This window comes from Pristiophorus japonicus, chromosome 3 (assembly GCF_044704955.1).
Source record: "Pristiophorus japonicus isolate sPriJap1 chromosome 3, sPriJap1.hap1, whole genome shotgun sequence".
Taxonomy (NCBI): domain Eukaryota; kingdom Metazoa; phylum Chordata; class Chondrichthyes; family Pristiophoridae; genus Pristiophorus; species Pristiophorus japonicus.
In genome coordinates this window covers 250,893,549-250,916,600 of record NC_091979.1, presented here as the reverse complement: position 1 = coordinate 250,916,600, position 23,052 = coordinate 250,893,549, and the positions used below count along the sequence as shown (strand labels likewise).

Below are 23,052 nucleotides of genomic sequence, written 5' to 3'. Positions count from 1 at the left end.
CCTGTGAGCATGAACTTCGCTCCACAGATGAAATGGCATGCACATCCCCCCATTTCCAGTTCATCTCGGCTAGCCAGCTCCTCGCCAAAGGCGCGGGACCATTTCCCGGGACAATCCAGAGTGGCAGCCGGTTCTCTGATCCATTATGTGTGACCTCCAACATTGCACTGCCTAGCACTGGAATAATCTCTTTGGTGAACGTCCGTAATTGCATGTCAATGCGTTCTAGTTTGGGTCTGCTAGCTCTGAGTGGCCATAGTTTCTCGAATTGTTGGACACTCATAGGTGACTGGCTGGCCCCTGTGTCCAGCTCCATGCGCACCGGGATGCCGTTTAATAGTACTTTCATCATCATAGGTGGTATTTTTGTATATGATTTGTGGTTGTTTGCCACCTGAACCCGCTGAACTTCAGCATCCATTGCTGTGTCCCAAGCATAACCCTGCCTTGCAGACCCCTCTTGTGGTTCATCTGCCTCGTAAATTAGTCTCGCTGCGGGCTTCCTGCACATTCCGGCTAAATGTCCACTGAAGTTACAATTTCTGCAGATGAATTGTTGAAACCTGCAGGTTTTTGCAGCATGTCTGTCCCCGCACCTCCAGCATGAGCTGAGATTGTTGTGAACAAAAGAGCTGTTACCAGGCGTTCCTCTCTGATTGTCTCTTTGATTACTCTTGAGCACTCTGTTCGTGGGTGTCAATGGCCCCATCCCGGGACGTATTGTCCCTTGTGATGGTGTAAATGTCCGTTCAACCTACCATTGTCTCTGTTGAGGACCCACTCTAGAGTCTGTTACTGCCTGGTTGGTGTCGAATTGCCCTTGCCTGCCTGCGGGGTTCTGAGTCGCGTTTACAATGTTAACTCCCTACTCCATTACCACATTGGAAGCAGAGTTGTGCGCGTATATTATCTTGGTTTCCTCCTCCCCCACCACGAAGGTTTAAGCCATCAAAGCTGCTGCTTCCAAGGTCAAGTCCTTGGTCTCAATTAGCTTTCTAAAAATACCGGCATGACCAATGCCCTCAATGAAGAAATCCCGTAACATCTCCCCCCTGCAGGCATCTGGGAACTTACAGAGGCCGGCCAAGCGCCGAAGGTCCGCAACGAAGTCCGGTATGCTCTGCCCTTCCCGACATCGGTGCGTATAGAATCGGTGTCGGGCCATGTGTATACTGCTCGCCGGTTTGAGGTGCTCACCGATCAGTTTGCTGAGCTCCTCAAAGATTTTGAATGCCGGCTTCTCGGGTGCGGGCAGGTCTTTCATCAGCGTGTACGTCTTAGGTTCACAGCTGGTCAGTAGATGCGCCCTTCGCTTGTCAACCGCTGCGTCTCCCAGCCAGTCCTTCGTGACAAAGCTCTGCTGGAGCCTCTCAATGAAATCGTCCCAGTCCTCACCAACACAGTACCGTTCCTCTGTACTACCAGTGGCCATTCTCGTGAGTCGTTGATTCCCGTTTCTCGTCGCCAAATGTCATGTCCTTACACACTACTGTAAATTCACACGAGGCACATTCTGCAGACAAGGTCACTCTGTGACCCTAACCTTTATTCACAGGACCAAGAAGTGATGATCCTGTGTGGGACCTCCCTTTATATACCTGGATGACCAGGTTAGGAGTGTCTCCCACAAGTTCATCCCCTGTGGTCAAGGTGTGATTTCTTAGGTGTATACAGTATTCAATGTTGTTGCATGAAGGTTACACTTACATGAAGGTTACATACATGACAAATACATGGCTTGAGTGCTACTAGTGGCACTGGTAGCAATCCAGAGATTACTACTTTGAGGTCCTACTTTTAATTTAACTCCTAGCTCCCTAAATTCAGTTTGTAGGACCTCACCTAATTTTTTTACCTATATCGTTGGTACCTATATGCACCACAACAGCTGGCTGTTCCCCCTCCCCCTCCAGAATGCGCTGCAGCCGCTCCAAGACATCCTTGACCCTTGCACTAGGGAGGCAACATACCATTGTGTGAAGGTCACGTATAAACGTTTCCCGGTTTTTGTTTGGCAAAATTACACGATTCCCCCATAGGAGGCAGTCCGAATGGATGGACATTCCGTCCTTACGTCGGTGGAAGGGCTTAATTTTATCTTGCATTTCCCCTGGGACTGCCGACCAGCTCCCACTGAGGACACAGCTTTTTACTCGTGATAGCACCAGGTCCTGGCTAGTCCAGGTCCTGTTGTGGCGAGCCGTGACAGGTGACCCTTGCTCTCAAAAGCATCCATTTCAAGGAGCAAGTCTGCAGGTTGCGCCATTTCCACCCCGGTGGTGGGCAATGGTAGCCGACTGAGGGCATCCGCACACTTCTCCGTGCCTGGTCTGTGGTGGATTACATAATCATACGCAGATAACGTTAGTGCCCATCTTTGAATGCGGGACGAAGCATTGGTGTTAATACCTTTGCTTTCTGAGATCGACGAAATGAGCGGCTTGTGATCGGTTTCGAGCTCGAACCGGAGCCCAAATAGGTATTGGTGTATTTTCTTAACCCCGTATATGCATGCTAATGCTTCTTTTTCAACCATATTGTAGGCTCTTTCAGCCTTAGATAAGCTTCTGGTCGCACATGCAACCAGTTGCAGTTTGCCTGACCCATTGGCTTGCTGTAATACACAACCGCGCCGTACGAAGATGCATCACAAGCTAGTACTAAACGTTTACATGGGTCATACAATACAATAATTTGTTGGAACATAGCAAGTTTCTGGCCTTGTTAAAGGCTGTCTCTTGAGCATTATGCCAAACCAGTCGGCACCCTTACGTAGCAATAAATGCAATGGTTCCAGCAAAGTGCTCAACCCTGGTAGAAAGTTACCAAAATAGTTGAGGAGTCCCAGGAACGAACGCAACTCCTTCACATTCTGTGGGCTGGGTGCATTCTTGATGGCCTCTGCCTTGGGAGTCCGTGGGTCTGATGCTGTCCGCCGCAATCTTTCTCCCCAGAAATTCGACCTTTGGCGCCAGGAAAACACACTTGGAATGTTTCGACCTGAGTCCCACTCTGTCCAGTCACTTGAGAACCTCTTCCAGGTTGTGCAAGTGTTGGGTGGTATTGCGGCCAGTGATCACGATGTCGTCTTGGAACACCACGGTGCGCGGAACCGATTTCAGCAGACTCTCCATGTTCCTCTAGAAGATGGCCGCCGCTGAACGAATCCCAAAGGGGCATTTGTGGTATATGAACAGTCCTTTGTGCAGGTTGATGCATGTCAATTTTTTCGAAGGTTCAGCCAGCTCCTGTGTCATGTAAGCAGAGGTTAGATCCAGCTTGATGAACGACTTCCCCCCTGCTAGCGTTGCAAACAGGTCATCCGCTTTGGGTAGTGGGTACTGGTCCTGTAACGAGACTCGGTTGATCGTTACCTTGTAGTCCCCGCAGATTCTGACCGTTCCATCGCTCTTCAACACCGGAACAATTGGACTGGCCCTCTCGTTCAAATCGACTAGCGATATGATCCCCTCTCATTGAAGTCTGTCCAGCTCGATCTCGACTTTCTCTAGCATCATGTATGGAACCGCTCAGGCCTTGTGATGAACGGGTCGTGCATCAGAGACTATATGGATCTACACTTTGGCGCCTGTGAAGTTGCCGATGCCTAGCTCGAATAACGACAGGAATTTATTTAGCACTTGGGCGCACGAGGCATCATCCACCAAAGACAGTGCTTTGATGTCGTCCCAGTTCCATCGGATCTTTCCTAGCCAGCATCTGCTGAACAGCATTGGGCCATCGCCTGGTACAATCCACAGTGGTAAATCATGCACAGCTCCATCGTACGATACCTTCACTGCCGCACTGCCAACGACTGGTATGAGCTCTTTGGTGTATGTGCGCAGCTTGGTGTGGATTGGACTTAGTTTTGGCCTTTGTGCCTTGTTGCCCCAGTTTCTCAAAAGCCTTCTGGCTCATAATTGACTGACTCGCCCCCATGTCCAATTCCATGGAAACTGGAATGCCATTTAATTTGACTTTTAACATTATCGGAGGGCTTTTGGTGGTGAAGGTGTGTACCCCATACAATTCCTCTTCAGCCTCGGGTTGAGTTGCCTCTCTTAGTCGTTCAGCGTGATCTGTGCCGGATCGGTCAAATTCTGCCGACTCTGCCACATGGTGAATCGCAGCATGTCTGCACATTCACTGGAGGTGCCCCATTGTTCCACAGCCCTTGCACACGTAGTGCTTGAATCGACATTGATGGGCTCGATGATTACCCCCACAGCGCCAACACGGTGCTAATAGATTCGCATTCACGCCCCACGGCGGACTCTGAGTCATCATAGGTCTGGCCTCTGTGGGCGTGTAGGCCCTGCCATGTACAGTTCTGCCTGCTGAAGGCATTATTTTATGCACAGTACTTGCCGGTGAGTTCCGATGCTGCAATGATATCTGTTTAGTGTTACCGTTCGTGGACATAAAAGCCTGGGCTATCGTGATATCCTTGCTCAGAACTAGGGATTCGGCAGACAGCAGTTTGCGAAGAATGACTTCGTGGCCGATTCCAAGCACGAAAAAGTCCCACAACACTTCCCCAAAAATCCAGTAAATACGCAGGGTCCCACAAGGTGTCTTAGGTCGGCGACATAGCTCGCCACGTCCTGGCCCTCAGAGCGGTGGTGCATATAAATGCGATACCTGGCCATTAAGATGCTCTCCTTTGGCTTGAGGTGTTCCCGATCCAGCGTGCACAACTCTTCATATGTCTTCTCCGTTGGTTTCGTTGGTGCTAGCAAGATTTTTGATGAGGCCATATATCGTGGACCCACAAACGGTGAGGAGAATTGCCCTGCACTTGATCGCAGTTTCTGCCTTTTCCAGCTCGTTGGCCACGAAGTACTGGTCAAGACACTCAACGAAGGCTTCCCAATCATCACCCTCAACAAATCTCTCAAGAATACCAACGGCAGCCATGACTGCGTGAAAGTTCGTGTTCTGTTACTCGTCGCCAATTGTTACATTTAGAATAACTCCACAAGACTGTATATTTTAAGCTCAAACTGTTGTGACCTTGGTCTCCTTAGTGTAACTCCAGAGTGAGGAGGCTGCATGGGAGACTGCCTTTTATATCTGCTTGCCCACGGTGTGCAGATGACTCTTGGGTCTCCCCGGTGGCAAGTCTTACACATTGGTAATGTTTACATACATAACAGTGCGGGAGTGGGCTGTGTCAATTTTGGGATATAAGGCCGGGGCCCTACCATTTACCTGGGCTTCTTGCACATGGAAAAGAGCTAAGCCTGCGAGTTAACTGGCTGCCATTCACAAGATTGGGCAAGCCGGCTTGGGTTATGGGGATGCTCATTCTTAAACGGGAATCACTTTTTCGGTGTATCAATGCTACATTGCAGCGTCATAACGATGACTAGAAGGAGCATCATGGACAAAACTGCCCCCTTCAATGATGAAGCCTTACAAGCCCAGCTGCAGGAGGTGTGGCAATGCAGGGGTGGCTTTGTATGGAGCAAAGGGCCATTCTCTAGTAAAGCTGCACTGAAGGTCAACGCCACCTTGTTTCTACAGTACAGCATTTACTGGCTGATCTGGCAAACCTGGCCCCCCCCCCCCCCCCCCCGCCGCAATGATCTGGAAGGATCTGGTGGCATTGAAACCTAATGCAGCTTGACCTTCACAACAACAGAAGCAGTCATCTTAGTCCTTGACATGATAGGTGACGTGGGAGATGGCAGCACTCTGTCACTGCATCTACAGTGAAGCAGAGAAAACAAAGAGAGGGCTATATCTGACATGTCCAGTTCAGAGTGGTGTGGGCTGTAAACCCTGGTCTTGGGGAGCCTTTGTACCATCAAGAGTTGCCCCATCATGAAATGGCCCCCTTCATCGTGACCGTGCATGAAAATCGCAGTTGAGAAAGCCAGGCCCATCCTCTCAACCTTCCCAGATGGCAGGGCACTTGCACGTGAAGTAGAAATGTTGTACAACTAAAATGAGCACCGTGCAAATGGTCGGTACTGGACAATGAAACAAAATAAAAACACATATGCCCACCCCTGTAAATGTTAGTAGCTAAAGAAAAAAGTAATGACTTTGTAAAGCAGCCAAAATGACATCATAGCAGCTTTAAGAAAGTGGACTGACCAGGCTTCACCAGCTGCATCCAATGTTTATGAGCATGGCTATTGTTGTAGAGGAAGCTATCATTGTGAAATTCAGCATGGGATCAGAAATGACAAATTTAAGTATTTTAAAAGAGAGCTTTGCTGAACTGGCTCAAGTCACACCTCATAAAATGGGATGTGCAATGAATTGGGCACGCAAATGCACGGTAGTTGAATTGATGACCTTCGCCGCAGAATGCAAGGCCTCACCAGTGTTCCAGGGTCTCACAGAATTTACCTTTCAGAGACGAGTGCATAATCTAAAAAGGGGGAACAAAATGAGGAAATTGTAAACTGAAGAGAGAGGGAAGTTCGCTTCAAAGTCAGTTTGGCCCGAACGTAAGGACTTTTAAACCGAGTTGTTTCTCCAGTACAGAGTTTTTTTTCCAGTTGATGTGTTCTTAGCTGGTTTGCATTCTGTTGATTTGTTGGGTGATCTGATCATGGATCTGGCTTGTATCAGCACATTGTTCTCCTATTTAAAACACAGAGCATGAATGTACGTGCATGCCTCAATGTGCCAAGGGGAGGGGGAAATATTATTTAATAGAAGCATGTGATGGGATAAGGTGTCACAGACATCTCAACTTTAACAACATTAGCATTTTCCCCAACAAATAATCTAATGGGCAGTGGGCCAAGATTGTCACTTTGATTGTGGTGGGTAGCTATGGGCTGTTTGTCTTTTTTTTTCATTATTTCCTGGGATGTGGGCATCGCTGACAAGGCCAGTATTTCTTGCCCACCCCTAATTGTCCTTGAGAAGGTGGTGGTGAGCTGCCTTCTTAAACCGCTGTAGTATTATTGTTTTTCGTAGCAGTTGTGTACAACCGAGCGGCTTGCTAGGCCATTTCAGAGGGAAGTTAAGAGTCAACCACATTGCTGTGGGTCTGGAGTCACATATAGGCCAGACCAGGTAAGGCCAGCAGATTTCCTTCTCTCATTGTCATTAATGAACCAGATGGATTTTATGACAATCTGGAAGTTTTATGGTCACCTTACTGGTGCTAGCTTTTTATTCCAGATTTATTTAATTAACTGAATTTAAATTCCCCAGCTGCCGTGGTGAGATTTGAACTCATGCTTCTGGATTATTAGTCCAGGCTTCTGAATTACTAGTCCAGTAAGCTAACCACTATGGTGTTTATTGCAATAGAATTTTTTTGTATGCTTTAAAAAGAACTCCAGAAAAGAAATCCAACCACAGAATGCCAATGAGTCATCCTGCAGACTCATTAGAACTTCTCTGGTACCTGGGCTTGAATCCAATCGATGGAAGTTTTCTCCACACACCTGTTGGCTGTGAGTGTTCTACGTGGAATGAATTTGGGCAGAAACTTCTCAACTCTTAGTGAGAAGTTTCAACCCATAGTTTAAAACTGCCCATTATTTGCATGGAGTTGATCATCTTATTTTGTGAAGAAAAAGGGTGGCTGCATTCAAAATGATGTAGGACCATTTTGTAGTCGGAGACATTCTTCAAAGACTGGAGCTGAAGCACGAGGTTGAGGCAGATTTTACCTGAGACTGTCTGATGCTGACAGAGGGAGACCGACGGGAAGGACGCGAATGTTCCATTTAATTCTCCAGAATTGTTGTTCTTTAATTTAAAGAGCACAACATTCACCAAGAGGAGAAAAAAAGTAAGACAGAAACTCAGGAAATTAATGGAATTTGTATTGTTGATCAGCTACTTCACCTTCTCAACAATTTGTTTTCAACCTAGGCCCTACATACTTCGATAGCTTGGCTGATGTTTTAGCATGAACATTTAGCTAACTGTGGAGGGGATGGTAATCATAAAATGTTTCAAATCTTTTCTTGGACAAATGCTCTCTGCCAGAGGCATTACTCTTCAAAATTAAACATTTCTGCTTTCCATCGTTGTCACATCACAGCAATGCGTGGCCTGAAATGAATCCAGAGTCAGAGTCAGATGTGCCTTCTAACACAAGTCTTACTGTAAAATAAAAAGGGTTACACGACTGCTGTGCATTACAAAGGTAGAAACAGGAATTACCTGTATTTACATTTATGTAATACCTTGTCACGCCATACCATCTCAAAGCGGGCCATACAGTGAATAATTGATGGAGTGTAGTGTCTATTATGTACTAGGTAAATACAGCAGACTATCTGCATCTGTATCATCCCATGAACAGCAATCAGATGAATAACTGGTTAAAACTGGGGGGGGCGTTTGAGTGGAGTGAGGACATTGGTTGAGGGAGATTGTTTCCCACTGCATTCCTACATCGCACACATTTTGGCACTGATATGGTTGATAATGCCAAATTAAATGTTATTTAAGATGTTTTCTACCTTGATCTGACTGAATGGACAGGTCATCTTTGCGACGGTTGTAAGGTTTGGTCTCATCACACATCTCCATAGGTATTGCAGACCAATCACCACTGAGGACACAACGTTTCACAACCGATAAAATAGGGTCATGGCTGGTCCAGATCCTAACTTATTGAGCAGTGACAGGAGTTCCTTCACTCTCAAAAGCATCCATTACTAACAGCAGGTTGAGGCATCTCCATATCAAGTGTGGGCAAAGACAGACGACTTAGTGCATTGGCACAATTCTCAATACCAGATCTATGACGAATAACAAAATCATAGGCAGACAATGTCAACGACCACCTCTGAATACGGGACGATGCATTGGTATTAATATCTTTGTTTTCTGAAAACAATGAAATGAGTGGCTTGTGATCTGTTTCGAGTTCAAAACGAAAACTAAACAGGTACTGATGCATCTTTTTGACCACATACTCACAGGCCAAAGCTTCTTTTCCTACCATGCTGTAAGCTCTTTCCGCTTTTGACAAACTTCTCGAAACATACACAACAGGTTGTAGCTTATCCGACTCATTTGCTTGTTGGAGTACACAACCAACCCCATATGATGAAGCATCACAGGCCAATACAAGACGCTTACACGGATCATATTGAACAAGCAACTTGTTTGAACAGAGCAGATTCTTAGCTTTCTCAAAGGCTCTATCTTGAAACACACCCCAGACCCAGTTGTCGCCTTTTCTGAGTAGCAGTTGGTTTATTCCAGCTTGTGCAATTCCATGTGAAAGTCAGAGTGTGTAACAGTATAATCGACTGCAGTGACTATACAGACATCAATACTCAAACCCTGGAAACTGAAACGAGATCCGTACTCGCTCATTGTTCTGATCAACTGGGACAATCTGTGGGACAAGGACTCGATGGAAACTCTTGTCCCAGCAGTTACTAGTGCCCTCTGACCTTGCCAATCCCTGGGTCCTTGTCAAGGACCGGCTCCCAGGTCAGGTGGCTCAGGTACTGCCAGCAATAGCCCTCCGATTGTGTCAGAGAAATTTCTTGTTCCAGTCTTCCTGGTTCACCTGATGGCATTGCCGCCATTCTGGACCATCTCGCAGATCCTGAAGAAGGTCACAGTCTAAGGATAAGGGGTAAGCCATTTAGGACTGAGATGAGGAGAAACTTCTTCACCCAGAGAGTGGTGAACCTGTGGAATTCTCTACCACAGAAAGTTGTTGAGGCCAATTCACTAAATATATTCAAAAAGGAGTTATATGTAGTCCTTACTACTAGGGGGATCAAGAGGTATGGCGAGAAAGCAGGAATGGGGTACTGAAGTTGCATGTTCAGCCATGAACTCATTGAATGGTGGTGCAGGCTCGAAGGGCCGAATGGCCTACTCCTGCACCTATTTTCTATGTTTCTATGTTTTTTTAATAAAGAGTAAGAAATTACTGAAGTAATTGAGTAGCCCAAGGAATGAACGCAACTCCGTCACATTCTGAGGCCTGGGTGCATTTTTGATGGCCTTGGTTTTTGAATCAGTAGGTCTGATGCTGTCAGCAGCAATCTTCCTCCCCAGGAATTCAACTTCAGGTGCCATGAAGACACACTTCGAACGTTTCAGCCTGAGTCCCACTTTGTCCAGACGATGTAAGACTTCTTCAAGATTGTTCAGATGTTCAACAGTGTCACGACCTGTGACCAGAATATCATTTTGAAACACGACAGTTCTAGGAACGGACTTCAGTAAACTCTCTATATTCCTCTGAAATATGGCTGCAGCCGAACGAATTCCAAAGGGACACCTATTGCAGGCAAACAGTCCTTTATGGATGTTGATGCAGGTGAGTTTCTTCGAAGTGCCGACAACCTCCTGTGTCATATAGGCCGACATCAGATCTAGTTTAGTGAACGATTTTCCACCAGCTAGCATGGCGAACAGGTCATCACCCTTCAGTAACGGATACTGATCCTGTTTCAAAAATCGGTTAATCATAACCTTGTAGCCTCAACAAATCTTGACAGTGCCAATCACTCATCAATACAGGAACAATAGGACTGGCCCACTCGTTAAACTCGACCGGTGATATGACCCCTTCACACTGGAGTCTGTCAAGCTCAATTTCAACCTTCTCCTTCATCATGTAAGGAGCAGGCCGAGCTTTATGATAGACAGGCCTTGCATCAGAATCCAGGTGAATCTGCACCTTGGCTCCAGTAAAATTACAAATGCCCGGTTCAAACAAAGAAGGAAACTTCTTCAACACTTGAGCACACGAAGTGTCATCCACCGAGAATAACGCTTTGATATCATTTGATTTGCTCAAGCCAGTTCCTGCCAAACAGCGTTGGACCATTACCTGGGACAATCCATAATGGTAGATCTTGAACCACATCATTATATGACACCTTGACTACTGCACTGCCAATCACCGGTATGAGTTCCTTAGTGTAGGTACGCAACTTGGCATTGACTGGACTCAGCTTAGGCTTCACAGCCTCAGTGTCCCACAGCTTGTCAAATGTCCTTTGGCTCATTATCGACTGACTCACACCCGTGTCCAGCTCCATTGATACAGGTACGCCATTCAGCCTCACATTAACAATTATCGGCTGGCTCTTTGCCAAGAACGAATACACACCATACACTTCCTCCTCGGGTTGTGTATCTGGGCCAGCACTAGACTGGTCATCATCAACAATATGATGAGCAGCAGCGCGCTTGCTCAGTTGTGGGTACATTCTCTGAAGATGCCCCACTTTCGAACAGCCATTATAGGAGTAGTGGTTAAACTGACACTGATGAGGCCAATGATTTCTCTCACAGGGTGAAATCGAATGCGTACCAGTTGGCGGACTCTGAGCAGCTTCAGGTTTCACATAAGCAGTCGAGTAGGCCCTATCATAAGCAGCTCTGCCAGACCGACACAATTTTGCTAACAGTACCTTGCCATGGAGCTCCGACTCTTCGATGATATCTGCCTCAAATTATCATTAGTCGTCAAGCATGCCTGGGCAGTCGCGATGGCCTTTCTCAAGTCCAGCTTCTCTTCGGTCAATAACTTCCGGAGAATCACATCATGGTTGATGCCTATCACGAAGAAATCTCGCAACATATCTTCCAACATGTTCCCGAACTTACACGGCTCAGCAAGACGTTGTAGGTCGGCAATGAATCCTGACACATCCTGACCCTCAGCACGAATATGTGTGTAGAAGCGATAGCGTGAGATGATGATCCCCTCTTTTGGCTTAAGATGGTCACACACCAAAGCACACAAATCCTCGTATTCTTTGTCCGTTGGACATAAAGGCGAGAGAAGATTCTTTATGAGGCCGTAAATTTTTGGACCACAAACGGTGAGGAAAACCACCCTGCGTCAAACTGCGTCAGCCTCTCCCTCCATTTTGTTGGTCACAAAATACTGATCCAGGCGGTCGATAAAATCCGCCCAATCCTTGCCCTCCACAAATCTCTCCAGAATTCCAATAGTGCCCATTGTATATGCGAAGGTTTTTAAGTTACCTCGTTGCCAAATGTAATGACTCAAGAGTCTTGTTACTGTAAACTGCCTCAGCTGTAAACCTGATCCAACTTTATTCACGCCCAAAGTACCCGTGTGACATACTGCCCGCGCTTATATACCAGTGACCACGCACATGCAATGACCTCAGACAGTGGTGCCCTCAGGTGCCTGGTGACCCCAAGCAACAATTCTTGATAGAAATATTAACAACCAATGTGTTCGCACCATAAGAGCTGGAACATATGGCTGAGTCCTTCCTATTCCTGTAGACTTTTCGTAGCACTCGTTACACAACCCCCACTGAGATCAACTAACTCAGCACAGGCCTAAGAATCAAACCTGGGGTCTTACTGGTCTCTATTAGGTAGCAAAAACAAAAACAAATACAGCAACGCTACATGGCTCAGAAATTTAAGCCAAGTGATCCGATAATGTGATGGGTGAAGCATCTTGGGACATTTCACTACTATAAAGGCGATATATAAATACACGTTGTTGTTGTTGCTGGATGTTGCTGGAACCCTGGTTGATCGATTTCATTCAAACTTCCGTACACAAGTCACACCAGAACTACTCCCGCCCCAGTGTGAATTCCGATGACAACGCAACACTTGGTTCAGCAGTACATGGGGTAGAGCGAGGAAAATTAAGTGCAATTTCTAGTCCTTCCTGTCCCAATCCTTGGACATGGCACCCAATAGTTAGGTTAAAAAAAAAACTGATGAACTTACTCTCAGATATGGTATGTGAGTGAGGTCGACTGCAGTGGCCGGTATATGCGAGTGCAGTAGCATGCACTGACAGCCTAAGCAAACGACACAAGTTGCAATGTTTCCAACCACGAACACCACCAAACATTCCGCCAGTGAGGACGTGGGCTGCAGTATGAAGGAGGCAGTGACACCATGAGCAGGGGTGGCAGGGGAGTTACTTACTGCGAAATCTACCATCATTTTTATTTTAGCTTTGTTCTAGAAACAGGAAAGGTGTCTTTGCCACTTTTAAACGAATGCTAAGGGTGAAAGATGGGCCAAGATAAGATTGAGTTAGAAAAAAAGACGTTTGCACACAAGAGAGAGGATAGTTGTGAGGCTGTTTTTCCACAAGTACTCGTCAGCTTTACACATCGGTACTGTGTGTACATATACAGCTGTGTGGGAGGCTGAAAGCCAAATCCATTCATCTGGAACTAAAGACACCAAGATAACCGCACCACTACTTAACCTTTTGAAAGCCCTTGTGTTAAATGAAGATGAATCCCTTTTAAAAAGAATAGATCTGAAACTAGCAATGGTCCAGATGTCTGCATACACATGGCTGGTTGCACATTTGGAAAGCTCCCTTATTTTCTAACATCAATAACCTAGTCAAACTGAATTTTCACAGAAGGGAACAGCTTGATAACTGTGCGTTTTTATTTGCTTCAGAAATATATTACTTGTACCCTGGGTGGCTAAATATTCAATCAGCCTATGTCTTTGGTAAGTTATTTTATGATGCAAAAGGCTAATGAAAGATCCTGTTGCTCTACCCTTGCTTGTTAGTTAATGTAGTATTCCGATTATAATACACCACATACAAAGAAAAATTCAAAGATTTTATGCAGTATTTTCTTATGTCATATTATTGTCTGATATAAATATAAGTTGTTGTTGATAGGCAATCCTTCTCTCACATCTAACCTCCAACCTCTCGCTTTCATTCTATTGCATCTTTTATGACCTTTCTATTTTACTCATACTGTTATAGTCATTGGGGGAGAAATTCGTTTGGTTAGCGCCACCCGTTAACACCCCAGAGTGGCACTAACGAGGTGAAGCACCTCCCGCCCGAGCGCCGCGCTGTCAGCGCCTGCCGCGAACTTCAGTGAAGGTTTAGCAGCGGCGCTGACAGTTTGCGCTGCGCTCGCTAGCCCCACCCACTTGGTGATGTCACTGAGCGTGCAACGCCCCCGGTCTTGACTGTTTTCGCCTGCCGTAGCGCTTGCTGCTACTTCCGACAGGGAAAGCAAACATCACAGAGAAGCTGCCGAGGGGAAGCAGGTGGGCAGTTGAAATAAATTTTTTTTTCCCATTAATGCATCTCTCCTAGATGCTGGACACTGTTGTTTAGCCGCCTTGGCTTTTCGTTAACTTTTCGGGTGGTCCAGCTGACCTCCCCTTTAGGCGCTGGGATGCTCGTTTCCTAGCACCAGATCTTCAGCAGCGCTCCCGCGATAGCGCCCCAGGAATCAGGGTTAGCGTCCTAAGAGGGGTGTGAAACGCTTCCCTTAGCACCCCACTCCCCTCGGGGCGCTAAAAGTGAATATCCTGGTTGGAGGCGGTAAACATCGCCCGGTGCTAAAGTTAGCGACCAGGAGGTGTCACCACCTAAACCGGGCTATACTGAATTTTTAGCCCTATGTTCCTCTGAATGCAAATTTCTTGTTCCGATGAACTCTAGAGGAGGGTTGTCAACTCTGGTTGGACCTATTCCTGGAGGTGTCATCACATGACTTCCTGCCTTCAACCGCCCCGCCCCCACATTCCCGCCATTGGTCACCCAACATGGCCATATTCATGGCCCCGTCTTACCATGCCAATTGGAAGTTAATACACACTTCATTAACCCATTGGCTGATTCTTGACTGTCAAACAGCCATGTCCAATATTTTCATAACTAGTAAACAAGTGTTCAAAGAAATGTTTTTTAAAAACATGATTTTTTTTAATGCCCCGATGATATTTCTCCTGGTTTTGTTCGCAGCAGTGTCCTGGAGAATAGTCTTTAATTCCTGGAGAGTTCTGGAGTGTTTGCAACCCCACTCTAGACAGACTGACCAACACTTGCTGGAAGCTGCTCAATAAACAGCCATATAAATATTTTATTTTTATTTTTTGGAGGCCAAGGTAACTCCTAGTTGTAACACTCTTCCTCTGGTGCTGTCTGACAGCTCCGACAGCCAGATAGCCAGATAACTCGTGCACAGGAAGATTACGAAAGGGAGCCCCAATTATGCTGCTCAATAGGATCGCCTCAAAGCAGCCAAAATACTTGGAACACTCTTACCCATGAAGGTGTTTGAAAGAAAAAACAGCTAAGTACGCAGAGAATTGAATTAATAAACTTCCCAGTGGCCTTACCTTCAAAATAAGGAATTCTCAGGCCACACTGTACCCAAACAGTGCTTTGAATTTTCATGGCACTTTGTTTCATGACGGCAGCTTGCACACAATCTGCAACCATGCTGGAAAAATAAATCGGGTCACAGGCTTAGGTGAGGTCACAACTATGGTTGTATCTTAACTGCCCTCTGAGTGGCCTAGCAAGCCTCTCAGTTATAGCAAACCATTGTAAACAACGGACTGCAGCAGTTTAAGAAGAAGGCACATCACCAATTTCTCAGGTCAACTAGGGATGGACGATAAATGCTGATCTAGCCAGCAATGACCACATTAAAAAAATCATTCTCAGGATGTGAGCATAGCTGGCATGGTCGACATTTATTGCCCATCCCTAATTGCCCTTAAAAAGGTGGTGGTGAGCCAACTTCTTGAACCAATACCACCCATATGGTGAGGGTACTCCCAGAGTGCTGTTAGGAAGTTTCAGGATTTTGACCCAGCGACGATAAAGGAACGTTGATATATGTCCAAGTCTGCATGGTGTGTGACTTGGACTGGACCGTGGAGGTGGTGGTGCTCCCATGCGCCTGCTGCCCTTGTCTGGTTAAAGAGGAAATTAATACAATAGTAAGGAGGGACATTAGCCTGGATGATGTGGACTCGGTATGGGTGGAGCTGCGGAATACCAAAGGGCAGAAAACGCTAGTGGGAGTTGTGTACAGACCACCAAACAGTAGTAGTGAGGTTGGGGACAGCATCAAACAAGAAATAAGGGATGTGTGCAATAATGGTACAGCAGTTATCATGGGCGACATTAATCTACATATAGATTGGGCTAACCAAACTGGTAGCAATGCGTGGAGGAGGATTTCCTGGAGTGTATTCGGGATGGTTTTCTAGACCAATATGTCGAGGAACCAACTAGAGAGCTGGCCATCCTAGACTGGGTGATGTGTAATGAGAAGGGACTAATTAGCAATCTTGTTGTGCGAGGCCCCTTGGGGAAGAGTGACCATAATATGGTAGAATTCTTTATTAAGATAGAGAGTGACATAGTTAATTCGGAAACTAAAGGGAAGGTAACTTCGACGGTATGAGGCGTGAATTGGCTAGAATAGACTGGCAAAGGATACTTAAAGGATTGACGGTGGGTAAGCAATGGAAAAAATTTAAGGATCACATGGATGAGCTTCAGCAATTGTACATCCCTGTCTGGAGTAAAAATAAAACGGGGAAGGTGGCTCAACCATGGCTAACAAGGGAAATTAAGGATAGTGTTAAAACCAAGGAAGAGGCATATAAATTGGCTAGAAAAAGTAACAAACCTGAGGACTGGGAGAAATTTAGAATTCAACAGAGGAGGACTAAGGGTTTAATTAAGAGGGGGAAAATAGAGTACGAGAGGAAGCTTGCAGGGAACATAAAAACTGACTGCAAAAGCTTCTATAAATATGTGAAGAGAAAAAGATTAGTGAAGACAAATGTAGGTCCCTTGCAGTCGGATTCAGGTGAATTTATAACGGGGAACAAAGAAATGGCAGAACAATTGAACAAATAATTTGGTTCTGTCTTCACGAAGGAAGACACAAATAACCTTCCGAATGTACTAGGGGACAGTGGGTCTAGTGAGAAGGTGGAACTGAAGGATATCATTATTAGGTGGGAAATTGTGTTAGGGAAATTGATGAGATCGAAGGCCGATAAATCCCTGGGGCCTGATAGTCTGCATCCCAGAGTACTTAAGGAAGTGGCCCTAGAAATAGTGGATGCATTGGTGATCATTTTCCAACAGTCTATCGACTCTGGATCAGTTCCTATGGACTGGAGGGTAGTTAATGTAACACCACGTTTTTAAAAAGGAGCGAGAGAGAAAATGGGTAATTATACACCGGTTAGCCTGACATCAGTAGTGGGGAAAATGTTGGAATCAATCATTAAGGATGAAATAGCAGCGAATTTGGAAAGCAGTGACAGGATCAGTCCACTTCAGCATGGATTTATGAAAGGGAAATCATGCTTGACAAATCTTCTGGAATTTTTTGAGGATGTAACTAGCAGAGTGGTCAAGCGAGAACCAGTGGATGTGATGTATTTGGACTTTCAAAAGGCTTTTGACAAGGTCCCGCACAAGAGATTGGTGTGCAAAATTAAAGCGCATGGTGTTGGGGGTAATGTACTGACGTGGATAGAGAACTGGTTGGCAGACAGGAAGCAGAGTCAGGATAATCGGGTCCTTTTCAGAATGGCGGGCAGTGACTAGTGGAGTGCCGCAGGGTTCAGTACTGGGACCCCAGTTCTTTACAATATACATTAACGATTTGGTTGCAGGAATTGAGTGTAATATCTCCAAGTTTGCAGAAGACACTAAACTGGGTGGCGGTGTGAGCTGTGAAGAGGACGCTAAGAGGCTGCAGGGTGACTTGGACAGGTTAGGTGAGTTGGCAAATGCATGGCAGATGCAGTATAATGTGGATAAATGTGAGGTTATCCATTTTGGGGACAAAAACACGAAGGCAGAATATTATCTGAATGGCGGCAGATTAGGAAAAGGGGAGGTGCAACGAGACCTGGGTGTCATGGTTCATCAGTCACTGAAGGTTGGCATGCAGGTACAGCAGGCAGTGAAGCAGGCAAATGGTATGTTGGCCTTCATAGCTAGGGGATTTGAGTAGAGGAGCAGGGAGGTCTTACTGCAGTTGTACAGGGCCTTAGTGAGGCCTCACCTGGAATATTCTGTTCAGTTTTGGTCTCCTAATCTGAGGAAGGACGTTCTTGCTATTGAGGGAGTGCAGTGAAGGTTCATCAGACTAATTCCAGGGATGGCTGGAGTGTCATATGAGGAGAGGCTGGATCAACTGGGCCTTTATTCACTGGAGTTTAGAAGGATGAGAGGGGATCTCATAGAAACGTATAAGATTCTGACGGGACTGGACAGGTTAGATGCGGGAAGAATGTTCCCAATGTTGGGGAAGTCCAGAACCAGGGGACATAGTCTTAGGATAAGGGGTAGCCAATTTAGAACTGAGATGAGGAGAAACTTCTTCACTCAGCGAGTTGTTAATCTGTGGAATTCACTGCCGTAGAGAGTTGTTGATGCCATTGGATTCGCTGGATATATTCAAGAGGGAATTAGATATGGCCCTTACGGCTAAGGGGATCAAGGGGTATGGAGAGAAAGCAGGAAAGGGGTACTGAGGGAATGATCAGCCATGATCTTATTAAATGGCGGTGCAGGCTCGAAGGGCCAATTGGCCTACTCCTGCACCTATTTTCGAAGTTTTTATGTTTCTATGTCCCTCTAGATGGAGAGGTCACGGGTTTGGGAGGTGTTGTCGAAGAAGCCTTGGCAACTTGCTGTAGTGCATCCTGTGGATGGTACACACAGCAGCCATTGTGCGCCGCTGATGGAGGGAGTGAATGATTAAGGTAGTGGATGAGGTGCCGATCGAGCAGATTGCTTTGTCCTGGATGGTGTCGAGCTCCTTGATTGTTGTTGCAGCTGCACTCATCCAGGCCTCCTGACTTGTGCCTTAAAGGTGTTGGAGAGGCTTTAGCAAGTCAGAAAGTGAGCCATTCACTTCAGAATACAAATATGGAAGCAGTCGGTCTAGATGATGGAGAGGATATGGGGTCAGAAGCTCAGCTCAGTGTCAAATAGGATGTCAAAGTTACGACCAGTCTGGTACAGCCTGAGACAGTGGCCAAAGAGGGGGATGACATCAGTGACTCGCGAACAGAATTTGTGACAGGGCCGAAGACAATGGCTTTGGTCTTCCCAATGTTTAATTGGTTGAAATTTCTGCTCATGCAAAACTGGCTGTGAGACAGGCAGCCGGAAAACATAGAGGCAGTTGAAGGGTCGAGAGAAGTGGTGGTGAGGTAGAACTGGGTGCCTTCAGCGTATATGAGGAACCTGATGTGTTTTCAGATGATGTCGCCGAGGGGCAGCATGTAGATTGGAAATAAGATGAGGCCAAGGAGGACTCCGTATGTAACGGTGCAGGAGCGGGAAGAGAAGCCATTGCAGGACATTCGCTGGCTATAACTGCATAGATAAGAATGGAACCAGGCGAGGGCAGTCCCACTATGCTGGACAATGGAGGAGGATGGTATAGTCAACCGTGTCAAAGGTTACAGACAGGTCGAGAAGGATGAGGAGGGATAGTGCACCACAGTCACAGTCACAAAGGATGTCATTTGTGAGTTCAATTAGGGCCGTTTCAGTGCTGCGGCAGAGGCGCAAACCAGGTTGTAGAGGTTCAAACATGGAGTTACGGGAATGATGGGCACGGATTTGTGAGCCAACTATACATTCAAAGACTTTGGAGAGGAATGGGTGAGTTGAAGATGGGGGCAGTAGTTTGTTTGCAAGGACAGAGGGGTCAAGGGTGTTAATTTTAAGGAGGTGGATGATGACGCCAGGTTTCAAATGGAGGGGAAGAGTCAGTACCAGAGGAGAGGGAAACTGATCCCAATATCAGCTAGCATGGGAGCCAGGAAGAGAAGTTGGGTGGTCAGCAGTTTAGTTGGAGAGACAAGAAGGTGCATCCCATGGACAGAGGGAGCTCAGAGAGGGCATGAGGGGATAAAGGAGAGAAACTAGAGAGAGATGTAAGTTCAGGACTAGGGCAGGGGAAAACCTTCGGGGAAGATTGGATTGGTGAGTGTTATGTATTGATGTGTGTATCGTCCTGGTACCTTAATTGTATAATAAGCACAACGATACACCACAGAGGGCGCTGTATTGGGAAACCTGAAAGTACCTGCAAGAGGCAGTATTTAAGGCTGACCACCACGCCTGGGAGTCACTCTGAGGCTGTTCAATAAAGGACGAAGGTCACAGCAGTTAGATTTACACCAGACCGTGTGGAGTCAGTGATTTGTGTGCTACATACACCACATTGGCGACAAGGAAGCGGACGAACTCCACGTAATCATGGCTACTCTGGGCTCACTAAAGGATTTTACCGTGGGCAATGATTGGGAGGCCTTTACGGAAAGGCTCGAGTACTACTTCACAGCAAACGACCTGACGGAGGACACGGACGCAATGAGAGATAAGCGTAAGGCGATATTGCTTTCCAGTTGTGGAGATGAGGTTTACTGTCTCGTCAGGGATTTGCTGGCACCCGGGAGCGCCAGGGACAAGTCATATGAGGAGCTCATCACACACATTCGTGACCAGTTGAAACCGAAGGAGAGCATCCTCACGGCCAGATACAAATTTTACCATCACTGCAGACCTGAGGGCCAGGATATCACCAAATATGCTGCGGACCTCAGGAGACTCGCGGCGCCGTGTGATTTTGGCGCACACCTTGACGAGGCGTTGCGGGACGTTTTCGTTATGGGGATTGGCATCGAGGGCCTCCTTCACAAGCTGCTAGCCACGGAACCCACAGTCACTCTGACAAAGGCCATCACCATCAGCCGGGCACATATGATCGCGACCTGCAGCACCAAGCAAATAATCCACACAGTCTCGAACCCGGCAGGCACTGTCTACTGCTCACCACGGACAAAACTGCAGAATGTGGCTCTGCCCAGGGCAGACAGCATGGACCTTGGGGTCCTGGAACTCAGAGTCGGCTGAGGGGGGCCAATCAAGCAGCACCATGCTGGCGTTGTGGAGGAAGCCATGGGGCTCACCGGTGCAGGTTTGCGGAGTATACGTGCAATACCTGCCACGTTAAAGGCCACCTTCAGCGTATGTGTAAAAGAAATCGGACTCACCGTGTGGCTGAGGAGATGGGGGATGATCCACCATCCAGCGAGGAGCAGGCAGAAGAAGATGAGGTGCTTGGACTGTATACGTGCACCGACGATTCGCCCCCAGTGATAATGGAAGTAAAAATCAACAGAGTCCCTGTGAGTATGGAAGTGGACACGGGCTCGGGTCCGTCGTTAATGAGTCGGAGAACTTTTGATAAACTGTGGATTAACCCAGCTGCACGACCCAAGCTGGTCCCGGTCACGGCGAAGCTGCGTACCTACACCAGGGAACTAATACCTGTTCTTGGCAGAGCGATGGTGCAGGCATCCCACGGGGACGAGACGCACGGTTTACCTTTATGGATCGTTGCAGGCGATGGGCCGACACTCCTCGGCCGGAGGTGGATGGGGACGGTCCGTGGAGCTGGGAAGACTTCACCACTCCACAGGCTGCTGCTCCCCGGGGTGCTGCCGTGCCCCGGGTCCCCAGAGAGCAGTGCCGACCGAGCTGGAGCTGCAGCCTCAGTCCACCCACAGGCAAGTCCCAGGCCCGGACCTCACACAGAGATCCTGCAGCCTTAATCCCCACAGGCAAGTCCCAGGCCCGGACCTCACACAGAGATCCTGCAGCCTTAATCCCCACAGGCAAGCCCCAGGCCCGGACCTCACACAGAGATCCTGCAGCCTCAATCCACCACGGGCAAGCCCCAGGCCCGGACCTCACACAGAGATCCTGCAGCCTCAGCCCCCACAGGTAAGCAGCCCTGCAGAGAGGGGCCTAGTGTGTGAGGGGGGGGGCGCTGCGGGCGGGGTGTGAGGGATCCAGGATGGCCGGCGGATCGGAGGGGCCCACGCAGAGGGAGAGTTGGGCGGCGGCAGCAGTTGGAGGTCGGCGGCCACGACGGCCGCAGGGGAGGCGGCTACGGTGGCCGCCGGAGAAGCGATGACGACGGCCGCAGGAGAGGCGGCAAGTCAGGTGGCAGCGGAGGGGAGCGGAGGCTGCAGTGGTGGAGGGCATCCGGAGCAGCGGAGAGCAAGATGGCGGCGGCCTCGTGTTCAGAGCAGCAGAGCATCAAAGATGGCGGCGCCCAAGGAGAAGCCTCATGGAATCCTGCTGCATCAAAGATGGCGCCTTAAAAAGGAAATGCACCCAGGAGTCTTAAAAGGGCCTTACCACGTGGTGGTCCCCACAAAGGACTTCTGTAAGGCAAGAGCGAGTCTAAAATGAGCTATGTTAATGTGAGATGGCGGATTTATAATAAGAATTAATATTTTAATGCTGAATGGTCACTGTGTTTGGGTAAAATAATGGATATGAAGTCCAATTAATGATAAGAGCTAATAAGGAAATCAGGGATCCCTTACCAGTCAATAACTATTTAATGTAACTGCTCAGTGTACCCGCAACCCGTTGATGCACATCTGTACCAGATAACATGTACCATACTAATGCACTCTCTATGCCTACCTGCCTTCCGTTGGACAAACAAGGTCGAGATCCCCGGCAATGGCTTCGGGACTGGGGGGGGGATGTGAGATGTTATGTATCGATGTGTGTATCGCCCTGAGTCCTGGTGGGGGAAAGTGAGATGTTATGTATTGATGTGTGTATCGTCCTGGTACCTTAAATGTATAATAAGCACAATGGTACACCACAGAGGGCGCTGTGGTGGGAAACCTGAAAGTACCTGTAAGAGGCACTCTAAAAGGCTGACCACCACACCTGGGAGTCACTCTGAGGCTGTTCAATAAAGGACGAAGGTCACAGCAGTTAGATTAACACCAGACCGTGTGGAGTCAGTGATTTGTGTGCTGCATACACCACAGTGGGTGAGGGGAAAGGAGGGACGTGGCAGAGGAAGAACAGATGGTCTCAATCTTAGCGAAGAAGAAGCCCATGAGCTCCTCATGCTTGTTGTTGGAGGTGTGGCTGAAGGTTTCAGGGGAGAGGGGTCTTTCTTCATATCCCATCTTAACCTTTCAAACGTTTTGTTGCGTCACCTCTAGATTTTCAAATCTTCAATTGATCTTTTTGTGTTATTAGCCTTATGTTTGTCAAAAGCCTTCCTTTTACGTCTCATTTTAATTTTGGTTTCCCTATTCACCAGGGAAGTTCAGGTTTTCCAGCACCACCTTTATTTCTTGCGGGTATATATCTCGTTTTTATTCTAATCATCTCCTGTTTGAAAGTTTCCCATTGTGTGCACATTGTTCTATTTGCCAATGTTTCTTCTCTATTTATCTGGGCTTGTTCCCTTTTCATTGAACATTGAAATG

At 47.3% G+C, this 23,052-nt stretch overlaps 1 protein-coding gene across 1 annotated transcript in view; it reads right to left on the bottom strand.

The window, feature by feature from the left end:
* Nucleotides 1-21,364, bottom strand: part of dusp5 (dual specificity phosphatase 5) — a 98,705-nt gene extending 77,341 nt beyond the window's left edge. Inside the window, exons 1-2 of the mRNA XM_070876531.1 lie at nucleotides 20,797-21,364; nucleotides 15,082-15,185 (exon numbers count right to left, since the gene is read on the bottom strand). Coding sequence (XP_070732632.1) covers nucleotides 15,082-15,184 — 103 coding nt within the window. The 5' untranslated portion in view covers nucleotide 15,185; nucleotides 20,797-21,364. The remainder of the gene's footprint in view (nucleotides 1-15,081; nucleotides 15,186-20,796) is intronic.
* Between the last annotated feature and the right edge of the window lie 1,688 nt (nucleotides 21,365-23,052).